The sequence below is a fragment of the Denticeps clupeoides genome, unplaced genomic scaffold, assembly GCF_900700375.1.
Source record: "Denticeps clupeoides unplaced genomic scaffold, fDenClu1.1, whole genome shotgun sequence".
Classification (NCBI taxonomy): domain Eukaryota; kingdom Metazoa; phylum Chordata; class Actinopteri; order Clupeiformes; family Denticipitidae; genus Denticeps; species Denticeps clupeoides.
Window position 1 is genome coordinate 85552 of NW_021630121.1, and position 22875 is coordinate 108426.

Sequence of the window (22875 nt, forward strand, 5' to 3'; positions counted from 1 at the left end):
GCCGACGGCGGGATTTACGGCGTGTGAAATATTTCCTTTGTTCCCGTCGCGCCCGTCTGCTGGAGCGATCAGAACCTCGGCGGCCCGGCCGACTTCATTAAGAGCGCCGCTCCACCCCTCCACTTCACGCCAGGAATTCCTCACATACTGACCACTGACGGCCTGTCACTTTCCTCCGAGGCCAGCTGTGACATTAAAATGTAATTATAGAACGCTGCGCTCTGATTGGCTGTTGCAGGAATGGTCCATCAACGCACCTAGAGAAGGGTCTGCGGACTTCTTTATGAATCATTTAACAACAAAGGTCCTTGCGCTAGGTTCTAGTCGTTTTGAAGGACGTTCCGGTTCTGGGGGCAAAGGTCAAAATGTTCTTGAGGTTCCTGAAATGTGGTGTAGATGGTGGCACACTCTGTATATGTAACCAATCAGCAGCAAACGGCTCCCTAGTCCCGCCTCCAAGTACTAAGAACTAAGTTTTAAAATCTGGGGCCCGGCTGTCGTGTTTTAGGCTTCACGCCGTTCTGGTAGCTCCGCCCACGGCGAAAAACGGCGAGCGGCCGTAAATCATCACGCCGTCACGTACGGGCCTGACCCCCGGCAGCTTCCTCCGGGTATTTTTACCCTTTGTTTGACAGGCGCTTCTGGAAACGTCTCCTGCTTCCGCGCCGTCAGCACAGCCGATCCGGGCGGCCAGGGCTCCGCGGCGGCCAAAAATAGTCCCTCCCCCTCCGCCAAACAGCTGAGAGGAGCCCCTCCCATCTCGCCGGGCAAATATTTTAATTAGCAGCCGCTAATGAGCACGGGCCAAGCGGAGGGGCGGGGTTACGGGCCTTCGGGTCATCAAATAATAAAAAGGCAGATCCGTTTTCCACGTCTGCTGCGGGAGATGTCACCGTCCTTCTCTGGTTCCAATCAAACCACAGTTAATGACCAACGCTCCCAAGTAGGAGAACATTGCACACTAATTTGCAACTTGTTTGCTCCTCCCAGGCCGGTTTTAGGCGAAATAACGTTTTAATCCAAAACGAAATTGATTTAATTGAAGTGGGACTATCTCGGTCATCAGGAAATATCATTTCATCTCCAGCTTTCTGCTGCAGAGCGCCGTGTTTACGCGATCACGTTCTGTTGCAGCAGGAGAACCCTTCGGAACTGTTCACCTTTCACCTACAGCCAGAGCCATCATGACACCTGGCCGTCATTTTTGCACGTAGATCATGAATAAATGATGTTTCGTAATTGTCAGTACTGTAATGGGGTCACACTGCTGCCCTGTTGCAGAACAGAATCGATCAAAAATCTCTTTATTGTCTCATTTCTGCATGTAAAGGGGTTGTTCAAAAGTCATCTGACTGAAGTGCCATGATGAGAGGTAGAGCACGTTAGAAGGAGGATTCAGGAAGAACATTTGGGTTTTGAGAAGAAGATTTGTGGAAAAGATTTAGGGAGAGGGTCAGAGGAAAAAAAAGAAGATAAGAGGAGAAGAGGAAGAAGGTTTGAGAAGGATATTAGGAGAAAAAGATTCAAAGAAAAAGTTTGGGGAGAAGGTTTGAGGAGAAGATTTGGAGAGATGGTTCAGGTTATAGGCTAGAGGAAAAGATTCAAAGTGATGGTTCTGGGAGAAGGTTGGAGAAGAAGAGTTGCAGAAATGGTTTGGGGAGAAGGTTTGAGAAGAACATTTGGAGAGATGGTTCAGGGAGAAGGTTTGATGAGAAGATTGAAAGAAATAGTTTGGGGAGAAGGTTTGAGGAGAAGATTTGGAGAGATGGTTCAGGTTATAGGCTAGAGGAAAAGATTCAAAGTGATGGTTCTGGGAGAAGGTTGGAGAAGAAGAGTTGCAGAGATGGTTTGGGGAGAAGGTTTGAGAAGAAGATTCAGAGAGATGGTTCAGGGAGATGTAAGATGCTACATATGAAGCTGGATTTAGTGTTTTTAAAGTGAAAGTGAAGTGATTGTCATTGTAAAGCACAGCACATGGTGCACACGGTGAAACTGTCTTCTGTATTTAACCGTCACCCTTGGTGAGCAGTGGGCACCATGACAGGCGCCCGGGGAGCAGCGTGTGGGGACGGGACCTTCATCAAGGGGACCTCAGTGGCACCTTGACTGCTTCTGATTACGGGGCCGCTAGAACCACCACCGGCCCTAGAACATGTGACGTGCTGAACTGACCTTTACTAGTTAGCACGTAACCTGTTGGTCGCGGGTGTGAGCGCATCTTCTGGCCAGGACTATTAATAAGAATGTCCCCCCGGCGGCGGGGCCCGTTACGGGTCTGGTCTCGCGCCAGAACCCGGGGCGCAGCGCGTGTCAGCTGTGCGCATGCGCAGTCCGACCCCGCCGCGGCGCGCGCGGACTCCTCACGATGAAGCAGCGCAGCGCGCGGAGAGACGGGGCGCCCCGACTGCGCACCCCGAAATAAGAGAGAGAGAGCGAGAGAGAGAGAGAGAGAGAGAGAGAGAGAGAGGGCGAGCTCTGCGTGTGAGCGGGTGTGAGTGTGAGTGTGAGCGGGTGTGAGTTCGCCGTCCGGGGGTCCGAGGCGCGGATGAAGTTGAGGAGCGCCAGACGCACGGTGCAGCCGAGGTAATTTTACTCACCCTTTTACTCCACTCTACTCCCCACTTTACCCCTGCTGGTAATACGCTGCGTGATGGGGGGGTTCCACTTCGTCCAGCAGAACCAGGGTTCTACAGGGTTCCACTTCGTCCAGCAGAACCAGGGTTCCTCGGGCAGGGTTCTGTGCTTGTGTTCGGGAGCGGCGGCCTGGACGCTAAATGAGGGGGTTCCACCAGGCAGGTGGCTTTCTGACGGGGTTCCGCTTCGTCCAGCAGAACCAGGGTTCCTCGGGCAGGGTTCTGTGTTTGTGTTCGGGAGCGGCGGCCTGGACGCTGGATGAGGGGGTTCCACCAGGCAGGTGGCTTTCTGATTAGAACGATCAGGGTTCTACAGGGTTCCACTTGGTCCAGCAGAACCAGGGTTCCTCGGGCAGGGTTCTGTGTGACTTTATATGACTTCGGTCCAGCGTTTTTTTTACCATTTATTCAGGAACCACGTCGTGGATGATTTCATCGTTGTGGGCGAAGTCTTCGCCAGAAATCTGTCCAGGTTCAAGACTAAATATCAGATGATTGATCAGATGAGCACTGAATAGTATGTGTGTGTGTGTGTGTGTGTGTGTATGTGTGTGTGTGTGTGTCCTCAGTCCAAGCTCCGGGACGCTGAGTAAAAATCGATGCTCTGGTCTCCTCTGCTTCTAAAGAGCTTTGGAGTTTAAGGTTTCAGCAGAGAGGGAGACGCGATGAAAAATTAAAATGATGCGCTCTTCAAACATTCAGCATGCCCTTCAGCACACACACACACACACACACACACACACACACACACTCAGAAATACACTCTCATTCAGTATAATATAAACCTTCATTAATCAGAAATCTTCAGGCACTTTAACCTGTTTGCTCGTTTGTTTCTGGTGGCCCCGAGTCTCGGTGACGGATGTGGGTTCCCATGTGAGACCTGGGAGGGGAGGGAACATTCAGGGTTATTTTCGTGGCGTGGGGGGGGGGGGAGACGCGTAACGCTGAACAAACACAATTCAGAGAGGAAACGGATATGATAATTCACTAATAACTCATCATGCATGACATTCAACAGCTTCGAAGGTGAATGAGAATGTGCCGCCAATATGGGGACACTGAGGTATGAGCGTGTGTCATTGTGGGGACCTTAAAGTCCCCACAAAGTCCACTGCTGTGGCATAAATTTTTTATCATGCTGAACATGCCCCTTTAATAAGGTCCCCAGCATGGTCATTTTCTTCAGACAGTGCGTCCGTGTGTGTGTGTGTGTGTGTGTGTGTGTGTGTGTGCACGTTTTGGCTGCTGAAATGGCCTCTGGCCAGTCGTCTGTCTCCGTTACACTTCTCTCTTTTCATTGTTTGTGTTTATTTCTGCAAATGGTCTTTACTTCATCTACGGTAGACCATCATAGTATATACAGCATCTACACACACACACACACACACACACAGATTGATTTTGTTCAGTGGTTTATTACCAGCAGTAACATTATTACTGCTGTGTGATATTACAGTAAGAATCTCACATTATTTAATACAAGTTCCATGCAGTAGAGAAACACGCAGGAGGATCACCTTCAGGAACGGTGCTGGTCCTCCACCACGAGGTTCAGGGCTTCGTTGGTAAAAGCAGGGATAAATGGGGACGTGTGTAAAATGGCTCAATACAATGTAGTGAGTAGAGAACTATTTCTACTCGTTTTGATCATCTGATGATGTCTGATCTCCTCTCTGTCATCTGCAGGTGTTTGTCTGCTCTGACGCTGCTGACTGTGGGACAACAGAATTTATGGAGAATACACAGGACCTGAATGAACAGACGGTCAGTGTGTGTGTGTGTGTGTGTGTGTGTGTGTGTGTGTGTGTGTGTGTGTTTCGTTAGCCCACCCAGGTGTGTTGAGCACAGGTCCAAGTTTAACACACAGCAGATGTTGACTGGAGAGGAGCGGACAGTAGCCATATGGCTACTTAACTGGGAGTCTAAACTGGGCCCATGTTGACACCCTTACACAAACACACACAAACACACACAGCAGCAGGACTGTGTTACGGATGTCACTGTTGGTTGTTCTCTGCTCCAGGTTTGGTTGGGGACACAGAAAACAGAGCTCTCTTTGTTGTACCTGAAGATCTGCAGCCATTCATTCTTCTGTGTGTGTGTGATTGTGTGTGTGTGTGTGTGTGTGTGTGATTAAACATTAACATAGTTGCTGTGTATGTTCTTGTATGTTCATCTGATGGTGTTTAGGTGGTGTATTAACCTGCTGATGTGGGTGATGGTGTTCAGAAGGTGAGGGTGATGTATTAAGTCACTGGTTCCACCTTGTCAGGAAGAATATCTTCACGTCCCACTCTGAATGGGGTGACGTCGGGTCAGAGTTAGGAGAGGTGGGTTCTACCAGTGTCTGAGTATCCAGGGCTACTGCTAGTGCTTTTCTCTTCGTCGTGTGAGATCGTGAGGGTGGTGTGGTGATGCCGTTAACCATGTTAACTGAATTCTGTGCCAAGAACAACACTTGATTTCAGTCTGAAGCCACCTCTAGGTTCTGACTGCGGTGATGGAGCAAGTCACTAATGTAACTGATGCGACAATGACATTAATGTTAAACTGGCTTTGCCCCACGTCGCATGTGCCCCACCTATCATGACTTTGAGAGCAACCATATTAAGATATCCTACAGCTGCAGTAATTGTGACTGTAGTGATGTGTGATGGTGTAAATCTAATCTGATGTTGTTCAGATGATGTGATTGTGTAGTAGTTGTGAAGTGTTATGGTGTTTTAAAGCTGCAGTAATGGTGACTGTAGTGACATGTGATTGTGTAAATATGGAGTGATGGTGTTCAGATGATGTGATTGTGTAGTAGTTGTGAAGTGTTATGGTGTTTTAAAGCTGCAGTAATGGTGACTGTAGTGATATGTGATGGTGTAAATATGGAGTGATGGTGTTCAAATGATGTGATTGTGTAGTAGTTGTGAATTGTTATGGTATTTTAAAGCGGCAGTAATTGTGACTGTGTAGCGATGTGTGATGTTGTAAATCCACTGTGATTGTCATCAAATGATGTGATTGTGTAGTAGTTGTGAATTGTAATATGGTATTTTAAAGCGGCAGTAATTGTGACTGTGTAGTGATGTGTGATGTTGTAAATCCACTGTGATTGTCATCAGATGATGTGATTGTGTAGTAGTTGTGAATTGTAATATGGTATTTTAAAGCTGCAGTAATAGTGACAGTGTAGTGTTATGTGATGGTGTAAATCCACTGTGATTGTCATCAGATGATGTGATTGTGTAGTAGTTGTGAATTGTAATATGGTATTTTAAAGCTGCAGTAATAGTGACAGTGTAGTGTTATGTGATGGTGTAAATCCACTGTGATTGTCATCAGATGATGTGATTGTGTAGTAGTTGTGAATTGTAATATGGTATTTTAAAGCTGCAGTAATAGTGACAGTGTAGTGTTATGTGATGGTGTAAATCCACTGTGTAATTGAATGTTTTTGTTTGTCAGAGATCTTTGGTTTGTGATAAAATAAGCTGTTGTGATTGTAATGATTTTTTGATGGTTAGAGAAATTGTGGGGGTCAGTTATTTGAAAGTGAAGTGATTGTCATTGTGATACACTGCACCACAGCACACGGTGACACAACGAACTGTGTCCTCTGCTTTTAACCATCACCCTTGGTGAGCAGTGTGTGGGGACAGTATCTTCATCAAGGGGACCTCAGTGGCATCTTGGTGGATCGGGATTCGAACCGGCATCCTTCTGATTATGGGGCATCTTCCTTAACCGCTAGGCCACCACTGACCAACAGTAGGTCACAATCATGAAATGATATCTGCTGATAAATCATCATACAAACAAATGCAAGTAATGATGGTGTGCTTGTGATGTGGTGATCAGTAGTGGTTGTTGCTGGTGGTTATAGTGATGGTGTATGTGCTGTGATGGAGTGGTTTGCCTGCAGATGAATTAGTTCAGTTGTTCGAATGTTTTGGTGATGTTCTCTTTGTGCTGTGATGGTGTGGTGAGCAGTAGAGGTCGTTCGGTTGTTTCTAGTGATTGTGGTGATGTAGAAATGTTGTTCAGATGTTGTGGTGATTGTGATGTTTGCCAGTTTAATGATGTGGTAGGGTAGTAAGTTGTAGTCCTGTGTAGACTGTGATGGTGAGGATGTGGGTTGTCCACTTCTTTCTCCAGCCTGTTCGTCCTTGCTTCTGTTGTTTCGTCTGTCTGTCTTTTGTCGCCTGTTTGCTCTTCTTTGTTGAAGGTAAAATATGAAACGATCTCTTTGTCCGTTGCTTTGATGAAGTGCCACTTGGCTTCCCTGAGGTCTCAGTTACGTTTCACTCCCGCTGAACAGAGGTGCAGCACTGTCCTGGTTTCCTGGAGAAGGTGTGAATTTCTCCTTTCTGTGTTGAGAGTGTGATGGGGTCTGGATTCAACCATGATGGGTTCCTTAGACATGGAGATGATTGGAAATGCCTGAAGCATGCCACCCCCTTTTTTCAGGGTGGATGTCATGGATGGTCGGCATTTTTTACTTTAACAGTAAGATCCTTGTAGGGGCAAGGAGGTCAAGTGCTGCATTTTCAAATCGTACCATCACAGCAGCATTTTGTTTTTTGATAATTATGCAAATTGTGGACTGAAGACCTGCATGGTCCTACAGTTTTGATATAGAATGTGTTTTTCCAGTTATCATGTTCTTTTTAATGAAACGGCGAGAAACCTCTGCTGTAAAGAACAATAAGGAACGTACCTGTGTGAAGTATGTGTGAAGCCATGGTACCATGCCTTTGGTCATAGGTCCGAGTAAACTTCACTCTGACGCAAGTGAGATGGGAATGGAGATGCAGACATTGATGATTGGTCTGACCGTTCTTCTGAGGTCACCTGCAGGGTAACATTCTGGACCCTGACATGCAGTTATGGAAGAGTGTAAGGTACAGAATTAAAACTGAAACATGATTATGTGTACAGGAACCATTCAGACCAGGGCACGCGCCATGGAGCCATTAGTCTTTATCGCTGTAGGGCGCTTTAAACGTTGATTTTTAACGCGTGTGGGTTGGTTGTCTGGCCCTCGTCACAGTGATGTCATAAGCAGCATTATTTAACAGGCAGCGCGACATCTGGGAGACAATTCATCATTTAATTAAATGCCGCTGAAACTCGGCCCCCCACTAATGAGATTAATCTCAATTATTAACGAGGTGCTGACACGGCCACAAGATCTCATGCATATTTAATGGGCTCTTTGTCTGGTCCAATCGGACGGGAAGGGACTACTTTACTGCTAGAGTGCGTTTATATATACAGTTTCATTAATGTCCAGATAACTCTGTAGGTTCTAAAGCAACCTGCGGAGCCTAAAGAAACTCACCATAACATACACAGTTAATGGCTGCATGTTCGTCTAATGTGTGTCTTCTAAATGTGTACATCTATTTAACAAGGCCTTTCAAATCCCAAACCTGAACCTACCCGTAAACTCTACCTCATGAACATAAAGATCACATGCTTGTGTGGACCGTGTGTATTGTACATTTTTTAACCCCAAACCTGAACCTAACCCATACACTCTACCCCAGTAGCCTGAAGAACACACAAAACGTGTATTATACATGTATTACAAGGCCTAGTCCTGATATTACACCTAAAGTCAACCTCAGGAACCTGAAGAACAGCTCTCGTTCTAAATGTGAAGATGATTTGCTGGTGGGGACCAGAAACAACTTTACTGAACATTTCACTTCTTACTGTATTTGTGAGGACATTGGATACGCAAAACACACACACACACACACACACACACAATGTTCATGCATTTTCTCTATTTTTCTCTCATTCTTACACACACACACACACACACAGCTCTCAGTTGAAGGTGTGTCTGAGGCTCTCTGGGGTTTATCCTCAGTATCTGGTTTCTCCCCAGCCCCCACCTCCCCTCAGCTGAATGTAAAATGTCCCTCTCCAGTCACAGAGGGTCGGTTGTCATGGTGACAGGAGGGGGCGTGGTTGAGCGTGAAGTAAATAAATGTCACATGCACACTGACCGACGCCTGTCATGCACAGTGCGGTGCAGAGCGGTACTAGACGCGGTTCCGTCTTCTGTGGGGACTCAGTCTGGCCGAGACCAGAAGTCAGCTGATCTCTGCTCTGTGAGTTGAAGTAGCTTCTGGAGGTCTACGCCCGTTGGTGGAAAATTGAAAAGTGTGCAGGATGTACCTGGAACAGTGGTGGTAGAACTTCAGCTCGGACGGGAATTAAAATGTATAGGAATTGCCATCACTGCCCATCTTCATGTCATGCATGAGACTGAGGAGATTTTGTGAAATAAATCCCTGGTTCACTCGAACCCTGCACAGGTTTATTTGTGTGGAGATCCTCTGTAGGACATTAGAACGGATCCGGAACGCAGTCCTGACGCGAATCTTACGCTGATCGGCGAAGCCCGCCGTTGAGCCTCTGGTGAAGTTCTCCAGCGACCTTTGACCTTTTGTCTTTGGGCAGATTGGTTGAGTTTGGGACGTGTGTGTTTTTTGCTTTTCTAATTTTGGGGCAAAACTGCATTCTTCTGTGTCCTTTGACAACCTAACCTTTTAAATCATAAAACACTGAACACCTGATACCTCACACACACACACACACACACACTCACACACACACCTGAAACCATCAGTGTCTATAGACTGTATTGTTTTGTTTTGTCTGTGTTCTGGTTGAGTGGCCTAAGCATCACAACTCTGACACACACACACACACACACACACACACTCATTCTTTATCCTTTTCTCTTTTTTTCCCTTCTCTCTCTTTTTGTCATTTGTAGTTTCTCCCTCAGTTGAAGAATGGGGCATTTCTGGGAGGGGACGTAGAGAGATAGTCTTACACCACCAGGGGCATGCAGAAGCGTGTGTGTGTGTGTGTGTGTGTGTGTGTGTGTCGGGAGGGAAGGAGGGGTAACAATGTATTTTACATGAAAGGAAAGGGATTAAGTTACTGCAGTGATAACAATAATACTGCGACTTCAGAGTTGGGACTGGAAGACACACACACACACAGTGTGTTAAAGTTGCTGGATTTTAAAACCTGGTCATGTTCATCAGATTGACGCATCAAATTTTTCAGAATTTTCACCCTTCAGACCGAGTAAAATATATAAATTACTTCCTGCATTTCATGTTATGCACGGGCTGATCGGGAGAACAGAAATATGGAAGAAGAATTCTCCAAATGTGATGTCAGCCCCGCCCCTTTTTTATTCTTGTTTTCAGGAGCATTGGAGCCCTAACACACACACACACACACACACACACACACACAATACGATACCCGTTACAGGGTCAAAGTGCAAATCTCAGGTCTTTTCTTGATGACTGTCACTATGCTGGAACGTTTTTGACACGTTTGCAGACTACACAGACTAATAAACACCCTCACCATATCATCTAATACTTTCTTACATGTATAAACCCACTCTGTACATATACACACACACACACACACACACACACACACATACATATATTCTATTTAAATTATATATTGACAATTCCATGCTGAATCAGTTTATGAATATATGTGATATGAATGTGGGTGTTACGGTTGGTGGGATTCGTTTTCTCTCTACACACCTGATCTCCATCTGAAGGACCTGTGTACGTTCAGCTGTTGTGTTTTGTTGGGTTCCATCGTGATCTGGTGTAAAAGGAACACCATGTAGATCTAACATCTAACATCATCTCACTGTGTCACTGACCACTGAGGAATGTGGGCGTGGCCACAGCCTTTACCCCGACACCTGAGCACCAGGTGTGTCCCTCGTGGTTCTGAGCAAAGGCAACACTGCCCCCTACTGCCCCCTACTACTCATTTAACATATGTAGTAAACATTTACACACACATTTAATTATTATCTTCGTCCCATATCTGCTGCTGTCCTACTCACACACACACACACACACACAAATCCAGCTACTGGTGTTGTTCTATTCACATTTGTGAGCGTATATAAAAGTTCTCACCTGTCACCAGCTCCTACAGTAGCTTAGATGTGTGTGTGTGTGTGTGTGTGTGTGTGTGTGTGTCAGTGTGTGTGTGCTTCCATGCAATAAGCTCTCTCTCTCTCTCTCTCTCTCTCTCTCTGCAGGTGAAAAAGCCACATTCTGACCCTCATGTTTCAGAGCCCACAGATAACAGGTGAGGAGGCACACACACACACACACACACACACAGTACATGCAAAGTACACACATGTACTGGATCCCTGGTAACACACACACACACACATTTGTTCAGGCACTTTTCCAGGGCAGGCTTGCTGTGTGGAATCAGAGAGGTCCTGGGAATGTGCTGATGACCTCAGTGAGCATACCTCTACACACACACACACACACACACACACACTTGCAGTAATCTTGAATGCCAGGCCAAAAAATGTCTCCTGCTGGTCCTGTCAGTAACTCAACACACACACACACACACGTGTAGACCACATATGAAAGCACTGTTATTGTGTGCTCAGGGAAGCTGCGCGTTGTGTGTAATTGTACACAGTCCACTTTATTAGATGTATGGTGTGGTGTGGGAGAATTTGGGAAGGTTGAAAACAAGACAAGATAATAATGGAATACTGATTTAACCATGACCAGGGGTTTTAATGGCTCGGTATCAGATGATGGTAAGATTATTTGCAAAATTAAAGATGTTAATCAATTATAAGAAATAGTCATATCATAAATATCCAGTTTTTACTGAACAAAATGTTACTGACTGCAAAAATATACTGGAAGCACTTTTTTTTTTAACTATTTACTTAAACATTCTATGATCATATAGGCATGCTGTTATATATTTATATTATAAGAGTGTCATCTAAATATTTAGGCGTGGTCCACCACAGAATATTTTCATAGTCTCATAATGAATTATAACAGCAAAACAAATGCAAAAATGCTGAAAAGCAATGCGCCGAAAAAGCAATGCTGCGAAATCCTAGAGGGACCTCAGCGGGACAATACGAGGGCATCTCTGATGACGTCTCACTCACACACACACTGTGATGGAGAACATTGAGCGTGCTTTCGCTGCTGTGTGTTATTGTGTGTGTGTTTGAGCCCGACTCTATTTAATCACTTCCGGCTCGCGGAGCCTAGAAAGCAGATCCCGGTCCTGTGGGCGGAGCCGAAGCGAGGGAGTTGAGGGACGAATGTGGGACCAGGAACATCATCACACCTTCACACGTCTTAGTTTCATTTCTGGTCAACGTATGTAACTGTACTGTGAATAACACACATTCTCAGCATCTAATCTACTGTATTTGAGACTGTCAGGCGTAGTTGGTTGGTGTGTGTGTGTGTGTGTGTGTGTGTGTGTGTGTGCGAGCAGCTGTGGGGAAACCGGCCTCCCTGGCTGCAGTGCCGCTTGTCTTGGCACCGGGAAGGTGTGGAGACGCAGGGGCGGCTGTCAGAAAACACATCAGCGCTCTGGAAACAAAAGCGCTCGGCTTTTTCCCAGCGCTGCGCTGAGCTCTTCGCGGTGTGTGTGTGTGTGTGTGGGTGTGTGTGAGAGGTGGACGTGGAGGACCAGGAGGACGAGGCTGACGTCGTGTCCTTCTGCTTGCAGGTCTATGGAAATGCAGGACCTGGCCAGCCCGCAGAATTGCGTTAATACAGGCGACGCGTCAAGCAAACTGGACAAGAGCAGCCTGAGCAACAACATCTCAGCCAACGGGACAGGAGGTTAGAGGAGAGGCGGAGATCAGAGGCTTTTACCTTCTGATGTTTTATTGCACAGCATTTCCTGATCATGTGTGATCACACACACACACACACACACACACGAGTGAAGAGTACGTCTGTATTTTCTATCTGCACTAATATGAGACGGAAATCATGAGCTCACGAGTTGTTCTGATGCAGCGAATCAGAGATTAGAGCAGATAATGGTTTTAACACACACACACACACACACACACTCACACTCATGCAACAACATGGTCAACATTCTCTACATCCCACCTCACCACAAAGACCGCGGAGCACCACATGCCAATTTATCTTACTTAGGGACTGTGTGTGTGTGAGATCGTTCAACATTACTTTTCTGCTTCCTCTGGTCTTATACACACACACACACACACACACACACAGGGCCCAGAAACGGAAATATGGATTTATATACACTGCTCAAAAAATAATGGGAACACTTAAACAACGCACTGTGACTCCAAGTCAGTCACACGACTGTGAAATCAAAGTGTCCACAATTTCACATGCTGTCGTGCAAATGGAACAGCCAACGGGTGGAAATTATCGGCAATCAGCAGGACGTCCCCAATAAAGGCGTGGTCCTGCAGGTGGTGGCCACGGGCCACTTCTCACTTCCTGTGCTTTCCGGCGGTGCTTTCACTCTGGTGGTAGCAGGAGGCGGAGTCTAGAACCGCCACAAGTGGCTCAGGTAGCGCAGCTCATCCAGGATGGCACATCAGTGCGAGCTGTGGCCAGCGTGGAGGCACAAAGAACAAGTTGTTTAATAAGAATATTTCATTCGTTCAGATCTAGGATGTCTTATTTTCGTGTTCCCTTTTTTGGAGCAGTGTTAAATGTAAATGATAACACATTCAGTGAAATAGAATCATGAAAGCAGCTCATAAATGGTGTAGACCATGATTCCTTCCATCCTGAACAGTACCACTGTTGAATTATGGGAAGTGTAGTTCACAAGGTCGTAATAGCGTTTAACCCCGCCCCCTCAGGTGAAAGCATGACTGTTCTAAACACAGCTGATTGGCTGCTGGGTTGCAGCTCCTCCCCCACACCAGCAAGTACGAAGGACTATGGTACAGCGCATGTGTGTGTTGAGTGAATTCAGCTCTGTGTATCTGTGTGTGTGTGTGTGTGTGTGTAGAGTGTTAGTAAGCATGGTGTGTCACTCCTGGGTTTCTCTAAATGTGTTGGTGTGTGTATGCATGTGTTTGCAATATGAGGTTGTCCTAAGTGTGTGTGGGTATTTGATATTGGTGTGTGTGTGTGTGTGTGTGTGTGTGTGTGTGTGTAGCTCTTGACTCGTGTGTGTGTGTTCTGCAGTAAAGACCGAGCCCCTGAACAGCAGTGAGGCCGTCAGCACCACAGGCGACGGGGGACTGGACAGCTACACCGGCTCAGGTAACACACACACACACACACACACACACACACACACACACACACACACTACTCTCAGGCCAGACAGATTCTCAGATCCTCAGGTTGCAAAACAAGAAAATGAATGTAAGTGATTGTCATTGTGAGACGCTGCAGCGCAGCACACGGTGACACGGTGAAACGTGTCCTCTGTATTTAACCCGGGGAGCAGTGTGTGGGGACGGGACCTTCATCAACTGAAAGTGAAGTGGATTGTCACTTGTGATACACAGCAGCACAGCACATGATGCACACAGTGAAATTTGTCCTCTGCATTTAACCCATCACCCTGAGTGAGCAGTGGGCACCATGACAGGCGCCCGGGGAGCAGTGTGTGGGGACGGTGCTTTGCTCAGTGGCACCTCAGTGGCACCTTGGCGGATCGGGATTCGAACCGGCAACCTTCTAATTATGGGGCCGCTTCCTTAACCGCTAGATCACCACTGGCCCTGAATTGTGAGCGCTCGGTCCGTCCCTGCGAATGGAGGAAGAGTTGACTTTGTCAGTCCCGAGTGTCCAGAGACCTACAACGCGACATCACACCGGGAGCTTAGGAAGCCACACAGACCCGCGACGCGTGGAGCTCAACACACTGTTTTAAGAAGAAGCGGCAACCTCGTCGTGAGCGGCGTGCATGGCGCCTTCGTTCTGAAAGCAGCTTTAGATTTGCTCCCGGTCTCGCTCACCCGACGCCACGGACGTCCACACGGGTGAACGAGACCTGAAAACATCATGTGCAGTAATGTACAAAAGGTATAGGGTGCATCGATAAGCGAAGCATTGATAACCGTAATTGAGTTGCATCCTGAGACCAGTGAAGGTTCATACCGCTAATATTTGGGCTGCTGTACTATTTTCCCAGGACTGTGTGTGTGTGTGTGTGTGTGTCTTTGATGTGGATGTTTGATTGATTGTGAGAGGAACTTCCTGCTCTTCTCGCTGTTATTTTTATCATTCATTCTCTCTCTCTCTCTCTCTCTCTGAATGAGTCCCAGCTGCTCCAGTAAAGCAGTAGAACTGAAGTTCTGCCCAGATTGGTTCCGCTTAGGTTGGATCCGTCCGACAGTCCAGAGAGAGATGAGAGACTTTTAATCACTCACGATCACTCCACAAGTCACATTGTACCTTATATTGAACATGATAAATACTGACCTCTGACCCCGTCTACTTGGTTCACATTATTCACAGAAGAACATGAATGTGGATGATTGCAGAACTCATGTTTTTTTTTGGTTCCTTTCAGTCATAACCAGTAGTGGCTACAGTCCCCGGTCCTCTCATCAGTATTCGCCCCCACTGTACCCGTCAAAGTAAGACGCACACACACACACAGTACATACACACACACACACATACACACACATACACAGACTCTAACTGTGTTGGTTGATAATGACTCACGTGATGCTTTTTTGATTGACAGGCCCTACCCACATATCCTGTCCAATCCTACGGCTCCCCCCATGTCGGCATACGCTGGCCAATCACAGTTCAGCAGCATGCAGCAGTCCACAGTGTACACAGCGTACAGTCAGAGTACACAACCTTACGGCCTGTCCACCTACGGTACAAACTCTGCTCTCACTCTCACCCGCTACACACATACTCAGAGCCTACACCCATTCAATTCTACATATTCTCTATTCTCAAAGTTCTCGCTACCGTGTCATTCCACTGTGCATCACAGTACATCACATTCTGCTCTGTGTCGAACTACTCACACTCAACTACACTTAAACCCCGAACAACTCCACTCACATCTTATTCACACGCATGCTCACAAGCAGTTCTGCCCACACGTTACTCAGACTGTCGTGACCTGACATTTCCTGACGGTGTGCCCCTGTTATTATAAATGTGTGCTTGCTATGTCTAGTCCTGGTCCGGTTATCGTGTGCTAATGTCTCGAGGCCAGTTTACCTATCGTTAAATAATTTCAGGCATTTTGTCCTCTTTGTGTGCCAGATTTAGGCGTGATGTTACCTGGTATTAAGACGGAGGCGGGGATCACGCAGACGCAGTCGTCACTCCAGACTGGCCTGAGCTACAGTCCTGGCTTCACCACACCGCAGCCTGGACAGACAGCCTACTCGCCCTATCAGATGCCAGGTCAGTGTCCACACAGCCAATCAGAGATCAGTATCTTTCAGCCCACTGCTTTGTGTGTTTGTGTCCTCAGCTTGACTCACGATCACTCCACAAGTCACATTGTGTGTGTGTGTGTGTGTGTGTGTGTGTGTGTGTCCTCAGCTTTATACGTCATCGTATGCTCTGTTTGCAGGGTCCAGTTTCACTCCTTCGTCTGGACTCTATGCTTCCAGTAACTCAGTGTCCAATCCAGCCAACTTCACCACGCAACAGGTACACACACACACACACACACGTGCTTTTTGTGTATTTTTCCAGTGTATGTCAGTGACTGGGTAACTACCGCAGTTGCCGTGGCGATAGTGTAGATCCTTTTCAGGTGACAGATCTCTTTTTGTCTGTTCAGGACTACCCCACATACACGGCATTTGGCCAAAACCAGTACCCTCAGTATTACTCCGCCTCTTCCTATGGATCCTACATGACGTCCAGCAGCTCATTGGATGGTACAGGCTCCGCCTCCACTTACCAGCTGCAGGACTCGGCGCCGGTCATGACTGGACAGGCTGCTGAGCTCCACCCAGGTCAGCACCAGCTAATCGTCACCCTCACACACTCCCACTGCTCACGGAATATTTCAGTGTTCCGTGCCTGGTTCCGTGTCTGGTTCCGTCGTTCACGACTGTAGCAGATCCTCGGGGATCTGGGTTTGCGTCCGGCGAGCGTCTGCGGTTCCGTGTCAGACAGGTCCACATCAGAAGTCAGTACTGCACTCAGCTTACGTCCCAAATGAAACACACTTTTCTGTCCGTTTAACCTGGGAGCTGCGTAACCATGGTAACTGTTTATTTAGCAATACTGGAGGATCAAGGGATGTAGATGTTCAAACGCCCTCCATTAAAGTCTTAACTGGATATTTTAAAATGACCTTTGACCCCTAATGCAAGCACTAACTTTTGACCCAGGGGATTTTGATGCCGTTCAGGGTCCAGTTCCGGCCATTAAAGAGCTGGACGATCGGGGAAGAGGGGCTGGAGCCAAAACAAGGGGCCGCGGGCGGAAAAACAACCCGTCACCCCCACCGGACAGCGACCTGGAGGTACGTGCACACACACGCACACACACACACATAAAAACCATCGGCAGAGCATCTGTGTGTGTTTCACAGCGTGTGTTTGTGTGGGACCTGGACGAAACCATCATTGTGTTTCACTCTCTCCTGACGGGATCGTATGCACAAAAGTACGGCAAGGTGAGACAACCTGACCTCTCTCTCATAACCTCACACACACACACACACACACACACACACACACACTCAGAAATGTCGGCTCTTTACCAGTTGCACGTTTTCCTGTCTGGTGACCTGTGTACCGGAGTGGAGCGTCACGATTGGTTCGTTCCCTGGGTAGGCGTGTCACCCGGTGATGCCGATGGTGCCCGAGTGTGTGCCAGGGTCTCTCGTCTTATTCAGGTCCAGGCGGCGCGCCCCACCCTCCCCATAAAGAAACGGGACAGCTGCGTCTATTCGCGGCTCGCGGCGGCGGCTATTTCTGCCGTCGTCATGACGACACTCTGTCAGCGGTGGAAGCGATTTTTCCCCTTCGCTGATGAATGTATTAGACACACACACGCCATGTGACGTTCGTAGAATAAAATGACGTCCATCCGAATGTTCTCAGTCCGGTGGTGGTTGGTTTGTTCCACGTGGGTTCTGGTTTCGGGCGGTTCCGTTCGGGTCGTCGCTGGTCCGGTTCCCCAGCAGTACAGGGTCAGCCGGTTCTATTCTGGTTTGGCGGGGGTCTCAGCCAATCGCGAGCCAGCGAGCTGACTCCACCTGACCTATTCACACATGATGGTTTTTACAGCTGAGGCCGGTTTGGCAGGACCGCCGTCTGCGGCGACTTCGCTCACTTTTTCACTTCCCTCTGTCCCTCGGAAAAGGAGGGACGTTGACAGGTCAGGACAAGTGTGGCCTGTCTGTCGTCATGTGCCTAGATGGGGGAACATACCAGCCCTGGGGGCAGGGGAGGGTGGGTTTTGTGGGGTCCATCTCCGGGCTCCTAAAATTGGATGGTGGCAGGTTTGGTCATTGCTGCATGCAAAAGCAGTGAAACTGTCCAGAAACCGAAGGGGGCGGGGCATAAGGTCAGTAGAGGCTGGACCCGCCCATTCAGAGACTGGACCAGTCGTCAAGGTTTTCTTAGTGCAGCGAAATTGTGAAAGTGACATGATTGTCATTGTGAGACTCTGCAGCACAGCACACGGTGAAACGTGCCCTCTGTATTTAACCATCACCCTTGGTGAGCAGTGGGCACCATGACAGACGCCCGGGGAGCAGCGTGTGGGGACGGGACCTTCATCAAGGGGACCTCAGTGGCACCTTCTGATTACAGGGCCGCTTCCTTAACCGCTAGGCCACCACTGGCCCGACAAGAAGCGACAAGAAGCCTGCAGGCCGCTGAGGGTAATGAGACCCGGTGGGCCCACTCGCATGTTAGAACGTTAGAACGAGAACATCTGCTGATGGTGTTACAGTCAGTGAGGTTGTAATCTCCTCATACAGGAGTTGACGTCTGAATGGATTTTCCTTCCTGACAAGGTTTTACAGGCTGGTAAAGCTGAGCAGTGAAAGGCGATGTTGGGTTTCCTCAATATAACCGCTGGTGGGAGTAAAAATATCCAAGATAGCACAGGGCCCAAAAACCTTGGGGGACCCCAGAAGTGAATGGTAAAACCCCCGTTGTTACGGTCCTTTTGCTGATGTTACAGCAGTTCGACTAATTTCGACTCCATATCATGGACGTTGTGGCAGTTGTGCAGTGTTACTGCTGTTTGTGGTGAGTTGTGGTGTTGATATAGAACAGCGAATGAAGGACTTGGTCATGCTCACTGTGGTGATAATGACGTCGTCGATGACGATTCTTCTCCTCAGGACCCTCCAATGGCAGTGACATTAGGCTTACGGATGGAGGAGATGATCTTCAATCTGGCAGACACTCATTTTTTCTTCAATGACTTGGAGGTACTTCAGCCTTCATTCTTTTGGAACATGGTAGGGTGTGATCACAGGAATGTGTGTGATGACAGCAGCCCCTAGTGGTGGCACGTGGACCTGCAGCCCCTAATATCCCTGTTTTGCTGTATAATTTTTTTAAACTGGTCAGATTCAGTGTTAAAATCCCAGAATGCATTTGTGGAAAGTGTGGTCAATGGAATTCTCTGCTTCAGGAATGTGACCAGGTTCACATCGACGACGTCTCATCAGATGACAACGGACAGGACCTCAGGTGGGCGACACCTTCACGATCAGATATTGAGAGGATGAACTAACAGAGGTCTTCTTGATGTTCGGTGTTTAAAACATGATTGTTATTATTAACAGTACTTACAGTTTTGCCACTGACGGCTTCCATGCAGCTGCGACCAGCGCGAGCCTCTGCCTGGCAACGGGCGTGAGGGGCGGAGTCGACTGGATGCGGAAGCTGGCCTTCCGCTACCGGCGAGTTAAGGAGCTGTACAGCACTTACAAAAACAATGTGGGGGGTGAGGATCAGCTCTTGCCTGGATTCCTGCTTCTTTACGGTTACGGTAATGTGACGTGTGTGAAGTTTGTCCTCCTGGCCTGACGGCGGCGCTGTTGCTGCTGCAGGGCTGCTGGGGCCGGCGAAACGCGACGCATGGCTGCAGCTGCGGGCGGAGGTGGAGGCGCTCACGGACTCCTGGCTGACCAACGCACTGAAGTCTCTGTCCATCATCAGCTCGAGGTGCTCCGCCCCCTCCCCCCAGCGCTCCCCGCGGGATTCGGGGTGGGACGCTCACCTTCTCGTCTGTCTCTCCCGCAGGAGTAACTGCGTGAACGTGCTGGTGACGACGACGCAGCTCATCCCGGCGCTGGCCAAGGTGCTGCTGTACAGCCTAGGCCCCGCCTTTCCCATCGAGAACATCTACAGCGCCACCAAAATCGGTGAGTCGCTCAAACGACACACGTTTTCCACCACGAGCGGCCACTTTATTAGAGACGCCCCCAACCTGGAGTCACAAGCACGCTCGCTCGCTGGGTGAGAAGGTCCCCAAGTTTCCACTCCTCTGCTGAACTGTGTAAATGTTCTGTTTCTCTTCTGTTCCCCCCGCCGCTGGGGTCACGAAAGGTCGCCCAGTTCTTTCTTCAGGAAGAGGTCACGGCCAAGAAGTCTGAACGTGTCCACGTCCACCACAGAACACGAGCTAGAACCCACACACTGATACAGGCACCTTCATCTGCTCCTCCACCCATCTCCATGTGGAGAACATCTGCATCTCACACAGCTCTGCGTGCGTGTGTGTGTGTGTGTGTGTACAGTTTTATGTACATTCATTGTCTTTCCCAGGAAAGGAGAGCTGTTTTGAGCGTATTGTCTCCAGGTTTGGCTCTAACATTTCATATGTTGTCATTGGAGATGGGCGTGATGAGGAGCATGCGGCGAGCCAGGTAACGTGACCCCTGACCTCTCAACTCTGCCCCTTGTCTCATCTCCCCGCAGGAAAAGAGAGTTGCTTTGAGCGCGTAATGCAAAGGTTTGGCAGAAAAGTAGTGTATGTTGTAATTGGCGATGGGGTGGAAGAGGAACAGGCGGCGAAAAAGGTAAACGACCCCCGGGGGGGTGACCCTGGGAGTGACACGCTGTGTGACACGCTCGAGAGTGGACTTCCTGCCTGTCCCTGCAGTAGCGGCGCGGCGCCATTGTGTGTTTCCGTCTCCCTCTGGACGTCGCTGATTCTTTAATGGCATTAAAGAACGTGGGAGCCGCGCCCGATACCGACCCTGTGCACAGATCAGCCGGACGATGACACGCGGATGTTCGCTTCCTGCAGATCAATACGTGACATTTACACTTTGTCCAAAATCCCCCCTTCTGCAGATAACAAAGCTCAGACCTACAGAAACACGTTAAGTTATGAAGAGAAAAGAGAACGTCACAGGACGGTTCAAATAAAAGCTGTGGTGGCGCCATCTAGTGGTCAACGTGACGTGTTACACGTCTTGGCAGCTGAGACCACGCATACTAGTGAGAGTGAAATCTGCAGCATTTTGATCTGCTTGTGTACACGGTTGTTATTATGGTACTAGTAGCTGTAGCCACGCCCACACACACCCCCCCGTAAACCAGCACGGTTTTGATTGGCCGGTTCCGGAGACGCCGTGATCTGTGTACAGGTCCGTATCGACCTTCACTCAGCAGCTTTAGCCGCTCTCTCTCTCTCAGAACGGTGGTGGCGGTGGTGGCGCCGGGGTCTTCTCTCCAACAGCAGGCGGACCACAAAGTCCTGTGAGGGGAGATGAAAAAGGCGGGAACGTCACTGACGAACCTTCCAGAATCCCCCTGCGAGGCGGGGCCCAGGATACGTTACGCAGAACCCCATGTGGAACACTGCTACCCTCACATGGACGTTCTGGTCTCTCTGTTCATACGGTTCTAGACGTTTCTCAGTACAGATGACGGTAAAGGTCAAAGTGCATGTGGCTGGGGTTGTTAGCATAGCATAGCATTAGCCTGCATGGTGATTGGTGTGGGTGGAGCTTGAGCTGACAGTCGCCACGGGAAACGGCGTAACGTCAACCTGTTCCGTCCTTAAAGCCTCGTATTTCTGCACTAGGCCTCATCCTTGTTGTCATGACCTCTGACCCCTGTCCACCCGTCTTGCCCTGTTCCCGCAGCACAACATGCCCTTCTGGAGGATATCCAGCCACTCGGACCTGCTGGCGCTGCACCAGGCGCTGGAGTTCGAGTACCTGTGACCTACGACCCTGAGGAATAAAAGCCCCGCCCCCCTTTTATATTTCTATTTAAGAAGCTCCAGTACGCTGCAGCCTTTTTTGTCCTCTTTTTAAAAGGAAAATCTTCCTGCTTTTACTGACTGTCACTCTGAACTGTCTTAAGAAGTCAAGGACCGCAGCCGGGGACACTGAACAAGGTCTTACTGTACACACACACACGGCGTAACCCATCACCCGTCACTACGACGCTACAAGTCTAGTAACCGTATCCACCCTCCCCCTTACTCACCAGCGGCGCAGACTCCGCCCCTCCACCGCTCCTAGCTCCGCCCTCCCAGCAGTGCCGCGCTACACGTCGGAGGGCTTTTCTATGTTTCTTATTTGCAGAAGAACAATGTGCGTTATGATTTGTTGTGCCTTATGAACAAGTGTTTGTGTGTTTCGATGTTTTTTTTTTTTTCCTTTTGTTTATTTAAAAAAAAACAAAAAAACTCTGTAGATAAAGAAGAAATGAAAGATGAACTCTGACCCTCACGACCTTGTGGCGTCTGTCTTTCTTTGATGATAAATGCTGGTTTACTTTATGCACCCTTTAAATAGTTCTTCATCTGAAACCTGTCCGGTAAATGTGAGCGGGACACGAAGACTTGGACCCGGGCGTGGCCAGGGGGCTCGACAGTGCCATGTACCCCAGCTCCGCCCAACAGGAGGGGTGCATTTACCCCTACAAATAAAAGTTATCGGGTTGAAAACTCGGGAGAAAAATCCACAATATGAAGCAGTTAAAAATATTCAACAGTATGGAAAATATTCTTGATTAAAATAAACAAATTAATTGGCCACGATATCAAGAGTCAGCAGGTCCGGAGGGCCACGAGGGAAACCTTGTAGGGTGGTAGTGTGTAACACACTCGTCTATGAACCAGGAGACCCAGGTTCAAACCCCACTTACTACCATCGTGACCCTGAGCAAGACACTTAACCCTGAGTGTCTCCAGGGGGGGACTGTCCCTGTAATTACTGACTGTAAGTCCCTCTGGATAAGGGCGTCTGGTAAATGCTGTAAATGTAAATTTAAATCCCTGGGGCATCAGATTCACATGAAATAGTTTTTTTTTTTCTTTTGGACATTTTCAATACAGGATGTAAACATTTATATCATACCACCCACATACAAATCTGCAATTCGTTAGCCAAATTACACCAGGAAGTATTCACACCATCACGTGCCTCCTCACAGCTCACTTTTATGCAG

At 48.4% G+C, this 22875-nt stretch overlaps 1 protein-coding gene across 10 annotated transcripts; it reads left to right on the plus strand.

Annotated features, from left to right (window-relative positions):
- The first annotated feature begins 2339 nt into the window (after positions 1-2339).
- Positions 2340-22155, plus strand: eya4 (EYA transcriptional coactivator and phosphatase 4). Of its 10 annotated transcripts, none has more exons than XR_003748763.1 (20): positions 2340-2583; positions 4323-4400; positions 10741-10790; positions 12216-12331; positions 13348-13431; positions 13679-13756; positions 15018-15084; positions 15198-15340; positions 15740-15883; positions 16056-16135; positions 16269-16446; positions 16828-16961; positions 17031-17114; positions 18798-18887; positions 19094-19152; positions 19248-19408; positions 19515-19629; positions 19708-19829; positions 20233-20486; positions 21561-21608. XR_003748763.1 is itself a non-coding variant. In XM_028969373.1 (20 exons), the coding sequence occupies exons 2-20, from the start codon at positions 4368-4370 to the stop codon at positions 21639-21641; spliced, it is 1920 nt and encodes a 639-aa protein (XP_028825206.1). In that variant the 5' UTR covers positions 2340-2583; positions 4323-4367; the 3' UTR covers positions 21642-22143. The 10 variants fall into 10 exon arrangements, 9 of the variants coding, with proteins under 9 accessions (XP_028825206.1, XP_028825211.1, XP_028825205.1 ...); XM_028969373.1 differs by having other exon boundaries at positions 20233-20333; positions 21561-22143; XM_028969378.1 differs by having other exon boundaries at positions 13348-13416; positions 20386-20486; positions 21561-22142.
- Positions 22156-22875: the final 720 nt, after the last annotated feature.